At 44.8% G+C, this 13,206-nt stretch overlaps 1 protein-coding gene across 1 annotated transcript in view; it reads right to left on the minus strand.

The window, feature by feature from the left end:
- Positions 1-12,892, minus strand: part of HHLA1 (HHLA1 neighbor of OC90) — a 30,174-nt gene extending 17,282 nt beyond the window's left edge. The window contains exons 1-9 of the mRNA XM_090037717.1: positions 12,856-12,892; positions 12,086-12,169; positions 11,904-11,987; positions 9,932-10,015; positions 8,696-8,752; positions 8,492-8,578; positions 4,462-4,551; positions 2,776-2,838; positions 2,427-2,498 (exon numbers count right to left, since the gene is read on the minus strand). Coding sequence (XP_089893843.1) covers positions 2,427-2,498; positions 2,776-2,838; positions 4,462-4,551; positions 8,492-8,578; positions 8,696-8,752; positions 9,932-10,015; positions 11,904-11,987; positions 12,086-12,169; positions 12,856-12,877 — 643 coding nt within the window. The 5' untranslated portion in view covers positions 12,878-12,892. The remainder of the gene's footprint in view (positions 1-2,426; positions 2,499-2,775; positions 2,839-4,461; positions 4,552-8,491; positions 8,579-8,695; positions 8,753-9,931; positions 10,016-11,903; positions 11,988-12,085; positions 12,170-12,855) is intronic.
- Between the last annotated feature and the right edge of the window lie 314 nt (positions 12,893-13,206).

The raw sequence follows: 13,206 nt of genomic DNA on the forward strand, positions 1-13,206 counted from the left end.
AGTAGCAGATTAATCCTTTTAAATAAACATACAAAGTTAAATAAAAGATTATTACTTTTATTCCAGGTTATAGCTAGGGAAGTAATCATTTATGTACACACAGGGCTTGCATTACACTTTGACTCAGGCTTGCTTAGAAAGGCATGGGGCGGGCCGGGGGCTGAGCAGCCCATGGTGGGGTTCTGATGTCTTATGGGGACCCCTCGTCTCTTATGGGGCAGGGGTGGGCTCACGCCCCACGTAATTGAATCCCTGCCTACACCAAGCCAAACCAAACCAAACCAAAGAGAATGCATTTCACTGCAGGAGGTGCCACCTTTGCTAAAGTTAAACGCTATTTAAATTCTTGTGCCATTACCCAAACCAAATCTCAGTGACCTTTCAGCTTGGCCGCTCATAACTTTTGTTGAGAAAATCACCTTCAGGCTGATTACTCTCAGCTTCCATATGGTTTAACTCAGCTAGGAGACTCAAGTCGGACTTACTGGGCATGTCTACATGTTAATTAATGTGCTTTAGGTAATGCTCATTAAATCTAGTGCCTCCATTGTGAGCTACTAGAAACATATGCTTTCGCCTGTTTTAATGCACATTAGCTAAAGAGCATAGGAACTTTCATGAGCTTTCATGCTCATTAAAATAGGCTAATGCGCATTAAAGTACACGGCTAAACACACCCACTAACTATATATTTTGGGGTCTAAATGTGGAACCAAAGGGGACAAACCCACACATACCCTGCAACTGAGTACAAAGCTTCAAGATCTGGTGTTCATTTTATTGTATTATTACTATTAAAACTTGTTTTCTTAATCTCATTTTCATTGTTTTACATTTCTTGTATGGCTAGTTTACAATACAGACAAGGATAAAAAACACAAGAGTTTATGAGGTCACCGGCTCAGCAGCGCGAGGCAGCTGGACTGACTGAAGGACCTGGCTCTTTCTGCGGTGAAGGAGCACGCTATAGTGACATGAGGGGTTCGGGAGGGCTCTGGCTGGCAGGGTTGGCATACAATGCACTTTCCCCCCCTCTCCCCCCCCCCCGCCATGAACTTCAAGTAAGCAAAGGTCCAGATGTAAGGTTCACAACTTGGGTCTGTCTCTAAGATGGGCCTCATTAAACCCTGGATCCAAAAGCATCTTGGAACTTGGGAAACGTTTGACTCCAGACACACACGGTGGGAGGCAGAGGTAGAGCGGCGCCTGAAGAATGAGCTTTCTGCAGTGGAGCTGGATGTTAACTGAAGTGACTTGTGCCTTTAGGATTATTATGAGTTCAGGTTGGTATTTTGAGAGATGTGCCTTTATACCGATCTGTTACTGAAGCCGACCAGAAGTATGCTTAATGTGTAATGGCAACATATGGCCCACAGTTGCTTTTTCTTTTCTACTTCAGTGCTCACACTACCACTGTAGTGTCTTCCCATATAAGCATTTAATACGATGTATACGGATGTCCACACTTTGAACAATGTTTGTTTCTACACTAAGCCAAACATTGGCAACCATCAGTTTAGATTTCCTGTATTACTGACAGCCTGCTGTTTCCATAAACAAGTTTCTGGCTGCTCCCTGAATTATATCTCAGGCTTCAGTTCACCAGCGTGGCAAACTGAGGTTTCGCTTTGGGACAGTCACAACTTGCTACTGAGATCCATACTGAGTCTACTTAGCAGCTGATGAAGTAGGATGTTGCTTATGAAAGCTCATGCTTCTCTGAACCAGCCTTTAAGGGTCACCCTGCCCTGCCTTCTGCCTTCTTCTAATTTGTAAATTTGGGTTAATGAGGATTGGGCCCAGATTTTCAATCGCTCGGCAATGAAAATGAGAAGACTTTTAAAATGAGTCCCTTTCTGGCACCCAAATGGCCCCAGATTTTCAAAAGCACTTAGCATCCTGTTATGACTCCTATGGCCAGACCTACACACCCAGCCTGTGTTGAACATAGTGAGATCTTCTGAATATATGGCCACTTGAATAGTGCCCATGTGAGAGCTGAGCTCTTCTCAAAATGACATGGACCTCCTTCATTGCTAAAGAAGCCTAGTCACATCCTAAAGTTTATGATGAGACTGGTAATCAGTCTTGATATTCTCTCCATAGATTTTATGAAATATTTACAATATCAGGGGTTGACTAATAAGTTTATTTTTACTAAAAGTATATGTAAAATATGATATATTCTTTTTGACTAAAGGCAATTTTCAGATTCTTTCTGAAATTATCCCTTATTAAACTAAAACATACAACACGTATGACAGTGCTAGCAATATCTTTTTTACATTGGACTTCTTTGTCTGGCTTATGAACTAATATGATTGTCCCCTTCATATACTTAAGTGTGCAAAGATATGAAACATACAAAGCACATAATCTTTGAGGTTATACTATATATTTTGCCTGCAAAAGGTTCAGGTACTTACTGGAAGCTGTATGCAGTTTGGGGAACACTTCAGGCTTGTAGACAGGGGTAGATAGTACGGGTGAAAGGAAATCTGTTTGTAAAGGGGATGAAGAGAGTATAACATGCCTTTTAATAGAAATGCATTGGAGGTTCATGAAAGCTGATCTGTTGAGATCAGAGCCCACATAAAAATACAGAGGTATGTTCGCATACACGCATTAATATATGTGCTGATCTCAAGAGATCACTTGCTCATGCACACGCATACACCCTCAACTCAATTAATTCCTATATCATAAATGTGTCGGTCAGCATTTTGCACTAGGTGCCTCAAAGCAACCACACTCTTGAATAAGAAATACTTTTACCTGACTCTCTTCCTGCAGTCGCTGTGGTTATTTCTAGAGGTGCTGACTCTGTCCATATTCCAGCTATGGGGACAGAAACAAGCCCATTTTAGTATAATTTATGTTAATTATTTATCTGCACCCTGCCAAGAACCTGGTAGGTGCTTTGCAGGCAGATAAAAAGGACAGGTCCCTTCCCTAAAATATGTTGTCAGATTAGATAGCATTCAAAACATAGGAGATGGAGAAAGGGCAGGGGGGAGGAAGGGGCAATAGCAGTGCAACTGAAGGGTGAAAATAAATGTGTGTGTTGTTATCCCTAGTTGACAAGTCCAGAGGTATTTGTAGACCCACAAAATACTGTATTCAGGAGTGGATGGGGGTAGGATGAAGAAGTGGGTGATGATGCTGAGGCAGAAAGCTTGGGCATTAGAAATGGAGAACAGCAGAAAGGGGGTCACAATAGCTCGGTGTTTAGGGGTGTGTGAAGAAAGTAGGAGACTGGAGCAGGTGCCCTGGCTGGATAAACACCTTTAGGATAGTCTCCATTATTTGTGTAGCTCCCCCACAATAACAGCATCATCATCACCATCATTATCTACTCACTAGAGTATGGCTGAGGTTTTGGCATGCCTTGCTTTTGTTCTGCAGAGGTAGGGGATGCTGGTGAAGGTCCTCCCGATGCTAGAAAAACAGCGATTATAAAGATGTTTATCCAGATTAATGAGACAAGTGATAGAGTCATCGATTCTAGGGTTGGAAGGGACCTCAGTGGGTCCCTTCCGACCCACTTAACATGAGTGAGTTTAATTTAATTAATGAGTGAATCACCTGGATTTAACATGAGTGAATCACCTGGATTATTTATATCTACAGGTCCCTAATCATTAAAGAGCATGATCTGAACCTCTGGCCTGTACTCACTTGGTGTTGGCTGCATTTGAGATGACATAGGATAGCTTCTCCCAGGAGTCAGATACTGTCCTACAGTGCCATGTCCTTTGGAGACATCCAGCTGTGCCCACGACAGCATTTGCAAGGATGGAAATCTGGATCCTTTCAAACCAGCAGTCTTTGGCCATGTGGGAAATTTTGTGGGTAGGATTTCATCTCCTTTCAAAGGAACAGTATGTGCCCACTCAGGCATCCTTGTAGCTAGAGAATCATAAGGGATAAGGTGGGTTGTGTCCGCTGACCGGACTTTGTTCTATAATTTGACAGAAATATGACTGAGTAGCAAAACAGTCAGAAGGATGAAAATGTTTCACTCTAGGGGACAACAACACATGAGCACTCGGATATGATGGGGTCAAATAGATGCCAAAGATAGGAAAAACAGGAAACAAAATGAGGGCTTCTGAGTGTGTTTTGAACATTTTCCATTCTGTCATGTGCCAGACTATTGTATTTTCTCAAGTACATGCCTTAAGACATTTCTTCTGCCAAAAATTATGATATTAAAAAAAACCCCTGGACCATGTGCCAACTTCCAGGGACCTTCTAAGCCCCAGTGATTGAGTGCATTATTAGATGGAGCTATATTTTTTCTCCAATTTACATATTTGTCTCTTTAAGGCAAGACTCTCTTCCACTACACATCTTGAACTGCTGCACGAACATAGTGCGCATGCAGCAAAGCACTAAATCCCCGCATTTCAATTAGTCTGCCAGTGACATGCATTAATTAGCTCTAGGATACTTGCGCACTTTTAAATGTCCACATCTCTTCTGCAGGTTCATCCATGGTCTTGCCAGTGTCTTGTAAGGTCATTAAACTGGGGAGAATGGAGTCTATATCTAAAAGTTATGAAAAGTTAGAGTTAGTTGTATTCATGGCCTGGTCAAGATTAAGAAACAAACAGATTTAGATCTGTTGCTCACATAAAAAAAAATGCAACCATCATTTTTTCTTATAAAAAGAAACCATACTAGAAGATATATGCATGGGTTTGGGTTTTGAACAGGAAAAATACAATTCCAAGCATTCTTTATCCATGTGCTTTGAATGTTAACCTGCCAGGTAAAACTCCCATTGACTGCATGTCTAGTACCTGTCACACTCCAGGAAGTAAACCAAGTCAACAAGAGCAGCATAGGGTCAATAGATCAGGTTTAGCTCCACTTTGCTGTGAAGGCTGGGGAGCATACTGCCCCAAAATGTCCAGTACCTCTCTAGTGTTCTTATCCCTTATGTGAATAGTTGTAATAGTTTATTACTGCTGGAAGCTTGTGTAGTTGCACCTATAAATCAAAGGTGGAACTAGTCTTTGCTTTTGGTATTTAAGGGATGTGTCTACGTGACACATTGTACTATGCAATAGACGGGGGACAGGCAATTATTTTGGGCAGAAGGTCACTTACCGAGTTTTGGCAAGCTGTTGAGGGCCGCATGGGTAGCCCCGCCCCTTGACAGGTGCCCAACCCCCCTGGTTGCCATACTGGGACCAGAAGTCCCACGCCTAACTTCTGTCTTTTGTCACCGGAAGTCCCTCCTTTTGCCCCTGGAAGTACTCCTTTGGGGAAGAGGGTTTGCCATCTTAGGGGGGGGAAAAATCAAACACCCATAATAATATATTTTAATTTAATTTAAAAATATATTTTTGCCCTGATTTATGTGCATTTGTGCTGTATATGCTGATGTGATTGCATATGGGGGTTTGTGGGGATGTATGTGTGTGGGTATGGATGTGGGTATGGGAGCCATGTAGGAAAGCGGTGGGAGGGGGAAGTGAAAGTCAGCAGAAGCATGGGCCTGCACCAGTGTCCCAGGGCCAGCGCTGGTGGGGCCCAGACTGGGGCAGTAGGAGCACAGGGTGTGGGTTGGCAGGGATCTGTGGAGGTGGGCTGCACCAGCAGGAAGAGCAGGGGGCTGGCCCAGGTCCATAGAGCCCCTGCCAGCTGGGATTGGCTTCCATGCACCTGCTCACTCCCAGTGCCCCTGCCCCAGCCCTGCGGTACAGGCAGGGGCCAGCACACAGCCCCGACCCCACATGCCCCACGCTCACCTGTCTGGACTGAGCAGCAGTAGCGGAGAGTGAACTGGTGCTCAGAGTGGGGGGAAAAGTGTGGTAGCATTGGCCATGTGGCGCAGCCTCAGGGCAGCACAGAGGCAGCGGTGAAGCAGCCAACAGGTAGGCAGCTGCACCACAGCCTCGCACAGTGTGGGCGCTGGGTGGGCAGCCACAGCAAACACTGCCCAGCGGCGGCGAGCAGAGGGACTCCTTTCCTCTGTGCTGAGCAGCAGTTTCTGCCCAGCTGCTGCTGCTGCTCAGCCCAAACAGCTAAGCCCAGAGCTGACGCAAGGCCCAGATTAGAAGTGGTGGTGGGCAACGAACTGGTGTGCAACATGGGAGAAAAGCAGCCGCTCCCCCCCAGCTTGTGGCCAGCACCCTGTGCTGCAGCCACTCAGGGCCTGTGCAGGGCTGCCTGTGCCTGCTCTCCATTACCACCACTGCCCCACAGACCAGAGGTGATGAGGCGGAGAGGCAGAACAGCCCCACATGGGCTGCGAGTGGCTGCAGCAGGAAGCACCAGCCACGGGGAGGTGGGGGGCACTTTTTACCCACTCTGAGCACCAGTTCGTTCCCTGCTGCTGTTGCTCAGTCCAGTTGGGTGCACAGTCCCTGTGCTTCCTCACACCACTCACTTCCACTGCCCCCTGACCCTGCCACTACTTTCCTGCCCACCTGTTGGCTCCCAGCTGCATGGCTGAACTGTGGCAGGAGCTGGACCAGCTCTGAGGACTGGGGAGATCCCCACAGTCCTCCCCTGCCTCCCCTCCCCTCCCCCCTTTCTTACCTGAATTTCCCATGCTGGTGCAGGCTTGAACAGCCCCATGGCACCAGGCCAGAAGCCCTTGCTAGCCAGAGGCTTCCAGCTGGGGGCTGGCAGTGCAGGGAGGGGCTGGGCTGAGTGGGCCCTGCTGCTGCAGGAGCCTGCTGTAGCTCCCCCTGCCCTTGGCTTTTGTCATCTTTGACAGGAGCCAGGGTCAGATAAATATTAATTTTCTAAAATTTTTAGGGGCCCCTGATGGGCCAGATCCAGCCTGCAGGCTGTCTTTTGCCCACCCCTGCAGTAGACTAATCGACTGTGCAATAAAGCATCAGCAACTACACGTGCACACCATTTACTGTGCAGTAAATTAGTCTACTGTGCTGTTAGCTATTACCTGCACATACAATAGATACTGCACAGTAGCACTTGTGTAGATGCTGACTGGGAGCAAATTTGTTCCCAGTCACTGTCTACACATGGGCTACTGTGCAGTATCTACTGCTAGAGATACAAATTTGCTCTCAGTTAGCTGCTAGGGGGCCACAGGGGATGGAGAAAGCCCCTGATTCTGGTGCTTTTCAGCTCCTGGCTACCCCCATGATCCAGGAGCTGAGTGCTGGGGATGGGGTAGCTCTCTGCCCTGCCCCCTGTCCCAGCACTGCTCAGGTCCCAGCTCATCACAGGAGCTCTCTGCTTCCCTACACAGCCCGAGGCTGGGCAGGAGCTGCCCCACTTCTGGACACACTCTAATTAAAATGCCCACAGCTTCTCGTGTATTCAGCATCCTGCACTCCAAAATGGTGGCAGGGGCACTTTAACTAAAGCTTGCTGGACTCCACTGCCATTTTGAAATGTGGGATGCTGAATACATGAGATGCTGCAGCACTCAATTAATCAAGTCTACTCTGACGTGTCCTAATCAGAACACGTCACAGCATGTGTATAGGCACCCATATTTTTAAATCAGTATTAATTTTGAGAGGTAGAGGGGGATTCACTTAGATTTACCTGCTCAGATGCCTATCTATAACATGAAAACAGATCTCTTCCAAATTTCACAGATGCACTAAACCCAAAATAACATCTACTTATCTTCATAAGGAGAGATTGTTACTGACAGGATCACCATGAGATGCTCTCAGAAAGGATCCCAAGGCCTAGTTCCTTCACTTCTCATCCACCTCCAAGGCCTTACAAATATCTAAAGAAGACCCGGCTCATAGAGTCATGACTACATCCACTATCAGAGAGAGTTACATGGTATGCACAAGAAAAAATGTTCCTCGTCTGACTCCAGACATGGTATCAAGGTGTCATACAGCCACTTGACCATTTGACATTGCTTCAATTCAGTAAACTCTAGTTAATTTGCTTATGGGATAATTTGCCACTATGATTTAATTTACCACTGTTCTGATTCCCCACCAGCTTTCTTTCCCAGGTCACCAACTCCTGATCTCAATCTTATAAGAACCACTTTGGATCAAAGTCCAGCAGGAATGCATCAGCTGTTCGTCTAATCAGTTCCCCTCCTCCCCCCCCCCCTCAGTTTCTAATTATTTGTGCTTCCTGGGAGCAAATTCCTGATCAAAGTAGTGCTGCCGAGTCAAATTCAATGAGATGCCTTGGCATCTACAGCTTGGAAGGAAATCAAAGAGTTCTGCTTCTGGTTAGCACCTGGTTCATTTAATGGAAGATTCTCACTGATCTTCCATTAAATACACTTCAGATCAGGACAGAGGCCAGACCCTTTATGAAATCAATGAAAAATCTGCATTCAGTAGAGATTGAATCTTTCTTAAGATTCAATGGATCACATGTCAGTGATCCAGTGTATGCTTACCCTGTTTCTGCAGTTACCAGGTGGTAATAAACACAGACAGGTAAATGACTTCATTCATTACAATTGGTATCTGGGCAACATTTTTTTTTCCTTTCATTTATTCCTTCAAGACGCACTTACCCAGGTCAGCAGACGCATTACTGGAAAACGTGTAATTAATAACAGGAGACTTCTCTATCATTTCCCAGAAGTCAGACAGATTCCTGCCTGGGAAGACAAATGCTCAAAAATAACAAGGCAGGATTAACGCAGTCGCGCTTTGTAGGAGTCAGCTCGGTGGATGTGAAGGATGATATGCTCTGGAGGTGTAATTTGTACATTTACCTGTTTGGCCTGTCATCACACAGATATAGATACAGTCTGAATTGTTGCTCTGACTCACTGAAAGGCAAACAAATGTAACACAAATGCTTTATCATCAGCTTTCACTATATTGGAGTCTTTTAAGGAGCTGAGAGCACTGACTAAACCTAACAGGCACATACGGCTGTAAGCAAAAGGCACGACTCTGCAGGCTAGTGGTTAGAGCACTCACCTGAGAGATGGGCTCTGGGGTACTGCTCCTTACTCCCTGGATCATTTCTGGCTTTTATCCAGTGGATGCACAATGGAAAATGCGCAACCAGTTCTGGGAGCAGGCATCAAAACACAGGGCACTCCCCTCCCAAGCAAAGTACCCTATGTACTAGGCCATAAAGCAAGGTACCGTTTTGCTTGCTCACCTTCTGTGCCCATGGGCCCTTTCCTGGGACGTGGAGATTTGGGTTTGAAAACTCTCAGGCTGAGAAGAGGTTGAGCCCAAGTCTTTCATACAATAGGTAAGTGCACTAATTACTAAATATAAAAAAGGCATGTGACAGCACCGCAATCTCTTCCTCACTCCTGGATCCAAAGAGGCCTGAGATGAGAGCTAGCATTAAACTACTGAGATTGGGACATTATTGAGCACATCCAGAAGGCAGAACTGCCTATGAGTTTATGCTAAGTGTAGCTTTGGCAGTCACAGTTTCAGAGCTAAATTCCCAAAGTCCACTTAAGTCCTGTTTTCTATCTGGCCCATGGTACTCCACTAGGTAGAACAGTATTGTTATCTCCATTTCACAGATGGAAAAACTGAGGGATAGAGAAGGGGGAGAGAGAAACTTGACCATAATCACTCAGCAGGTCTGTCACAGAACTAAATATTTTATACCTCTACATACACTCAGGCATGCTACCTGGTCCCACTGATGGCTGCTCATGAAGTTGGCTCTTAGGCCTATTTGTGAAATATTTCACTTAGCCAGACTATAAGAATCCTAATCTGGCCTTTAATGAGTATGTTTACAAAAAGACAACTCTGTCTGACAATAATTAATTGACTGATCAAATAAATATTAAAATATTTTTCAAAAATACTTGAAGTACAAGATTTTTATAGTTGCATCCCTTATTTTGGGAGTGCTGAAGAAGGAGTACGGATATGAGGCTTTTCAATGCCTGTGTCCCAGTGGTGATTATAATGTGCCTGTCTTGTGCACCAGCAGTGAATGGTATAAGGAGAGAAGAAGACATGCAAACCTGAGAGGATGGAAGTCGATTTGAAAATTTCTGTGAGGTAACTGGTAGAGTTCCCAATAATGTCAACGAGTAAGGCTGTAAAATCTAGGAAACAAACCAGAGCAGGTTTATAGTCCAAGGCACACATTCAGCAAAGCATCTTATGTGTGTGCTTAATTTTTTTAGCCACATGCTTTGCCTTTTGCTTTGATGGTATATGACAGTGGGCGCATCTACATGTGCAATTAATTCTCCTGAATTTTCTGCATAGAAAATTCAGGCGCATTAAACTGCAGCCGTGCATGCATCTGAATGTACACCCTTTGGGAGCAAATTTGCTCTGCCCCTCTGTAGCAGCCAGGATCCAGGCTTCCTCAGGTGCCAGCTCCAGGCTGGCAGGGGGTATGGGACTGGTCCTGATCTCCCTGGGACAGGGGAGAGCTGTCCCAGCTGCTGGGCAGCTGCCTCCCAGCCACATGAAGACTAGGACCCATCCTAATCTCTACATGGCTCTGAGCCAGCCAAGCTGGGCAGGTTTCCCCACCCGCTATACCCCCCCGCTGTCCACTCTGGTGGGGAGCAATTTGCTCCGGGTCAACGTCTACACATGCGCTTCAGTGCATTTGCTTAATATACCAATTTCTAGTACCTGTACCTACAGGTACTAAAAAACAGTGTGTTAAACTAATGTACTGTGCAGTAATTGCTGCACACTTGTAGATGGTGTAGATTAGTCTAATGCACACTAAAGCATCTTGTATAGATGTACCCAATGTGTTTAAAATGAAGAATGTGTTAAGTATTTTGCTACCTAGGTATAGGAGTAAGAGCAGGCTTAAACACATTGCTGAGCTGAGACCCACACCCTTATTGGTAGATCTATTAAGAAGCATAATCCTTGGTGGGTAACTATTTCATAGAGGGCAATATTCTCTGGTTAAATCTTATTTTGGGCGTTCCAGTGGCACTTTAGCTATATATAGTCTTTCCTGGCCTGCTACACTGAAGGCAAAGTAACATAAGGGATGTATCTGCAGGGCAGTCAAAAGTGTGAATGCTGAACATGTAACCCTACCCAGGAGAAGACTGACAATCTTTTCTCCGATGCCTGATGAAGGGTGTTTGTGCCCAAAAGCTTGCAAATAAAAAATTTGTTTTGCAAAAAATCTTGTTGGTCTAATAAAAGATATTATCTCTACTATGAGTCCTGATTGTCTAGCCCTACCCAAAACACTATTCATTTAGCTAGCTCAGGCACCACCTACGGTAAAAGCAGTGGGGTGGAGTCCATATTGGCTAACTAGCCAGGAGGTAGATTGGATTGCTGGCAGGCTGATATTGCCAGGTGCTGAGACCTTCATCATGATATCGTAACTGGTATTCTCACCCACATTGCACTATATAGATTAAAGCTAGTTCATTTGTACCTGCACATACTGCAGTTATTCCTTCTGGCCACAGTGAAGACACAGAGCCTGCTCTGTAAGATCAGTTGAGCAGCCTTTCCACACATTACAGTGCAACCGTGTAACTTGGTTTGAGGAAATCAGTGAGAGAAAGTGCAGAAACACAGGATTGCCTGCACAATCCATCATCTTTAATTATTTCTCTCTTCTTCTGCCCCTAACATGTCTTTGTAGCTCCTCCTGTTTCTGGGAGGAGCTCCTCAAGGCACACACCAGCCTTCTGGAGAGTTTGGAACGTGTCTTGAACATGGTGCCACCAGAAGCAAATAGTAGAATAGCAATGGCCCCATGGCATCATGGACTTCTTGTGGCATCAATGCACTTCCTGTGTAATACCCCCAGTCAGCCCACTCTGTCTCTCCATTGCTTCATAACAGCCACTCACCCTAGGTACCAAGAATTGATTTCAGTGAGACTATGGTACTTCTGTGAGCAAAGGTTGCGGGACAGCAACCCACAATCTGCAGCTCAAATGGAAACAGTTTGGCTGAAACTCACTCAAATGTAATCCGTGCATTTACACTCACCTGTTAAGTCGTTTGTCATGTTGTTTAAACAATAGCAATACCTCATAGGGAACTTGCTGGGGTCAACAATTTTCAGGTTGGAAACTGCAAATAGAGACAGTGAAGACTGAAATCTGGCTGGACTCGCCTGTGTATTCTAAGAAAATGCACGGGGGCATAAAGTAAGATGAGATGGTACCTACTGTTATAGATGAGGACTGAAACTTTGTGGAAGGCAAATGAGCTGTAAGATGTAATGCTTAGCAGAGAGAAGAATTTTTTGGTACCTGCAAAGATACATTGCTATTAACGTACCAGGATATAGGCTAGAAACCTACCGGGTCTGATCTAACAGGGCCATGAATATATTTCAAGCACACTCAAAGGTGCTTGCAGCCCACAGCGCTATACAAACACCAGAGGCAGCTGACAGGTATTTGAATCTCTTTTGATGGCAATCTCACAAAAATAATTTTTAAAAATCACCACTTGCAATTCTAGAGAAACAAAATTAAATCACCAAAAAAAGAACAACAGCAATAACCCAGGACAAAAATTACAGAATAGAAAGAAAAAGGAAATGATATAAAACAAAACCAAACAACAAAAACAGATGAAGGATGGGAAGGAATAAAATGGAAGTATAGTAAATAAAGAGATCTTCCTCAAGACACACACACGCGCACACACACACACACACACACACAGTTCTAAGTTTTTCTCTTAATACAGGCAGAACCGGTTTGCTGTTTCAGGAGGTTTGGTATTTCAATGATTTGGTATTTCAGCTACCCATACCAAAAAGATACTTTATTCCAAATACCATCTGTATTATTTACTAGGTATATAGTACATATTGCACATCTGATGTTCTTTTTTGACCCTATCATCTTTTGTTCTTTATTTCATTCAGCATGGAACTGAGAAGCCACATGGCCTTTCGTTTCCATTTGCGGCACCAAAGGAAAATTACCTTTAAAAGCCGTATTTAACATGCCATTCACTAGTTCCGTCAGGTTAATCGCAGTCAGGTCAACTGATTTAGCAGGCACCTCTGGAAAAAAAAAGGCTTTTCTGAACCACCAAATGTATGACAGTGGCAGGAAGTTGCTGTTTGCTCAACACACGTGTACGGCTTCAAAAGACTTGATGGAATTTATTCAACAAAAAGCTAAAGTCCAGGGGGGAAAATGAAATGATGAAGGTTGCTCATTAGGGCTGGAAAACGAGTGATGGGGAGATGTGCGAGTGAAATGAGCGGCAGAGGCAGCATGGGGTCAAAACTCACATAGGGCATTATCTATGCACTCACTTATTAGAGATG

Source organism: Crocodylus siamensis, chromosome 3 (assembly GCF_052110815.1).
Source record: "Crocodylus siamensis isolate JL-2025a chromosome 3, ASM5211081v1, whole genome shotgun sequence".
In the NCBI taxonomy this organism is placed as follows: domain Eukaryota; kingdom Metazoa; phylum Chordata; order Crocodylia; family Crocodylidae; genus Crocodylus; species Crocodylus siamensis.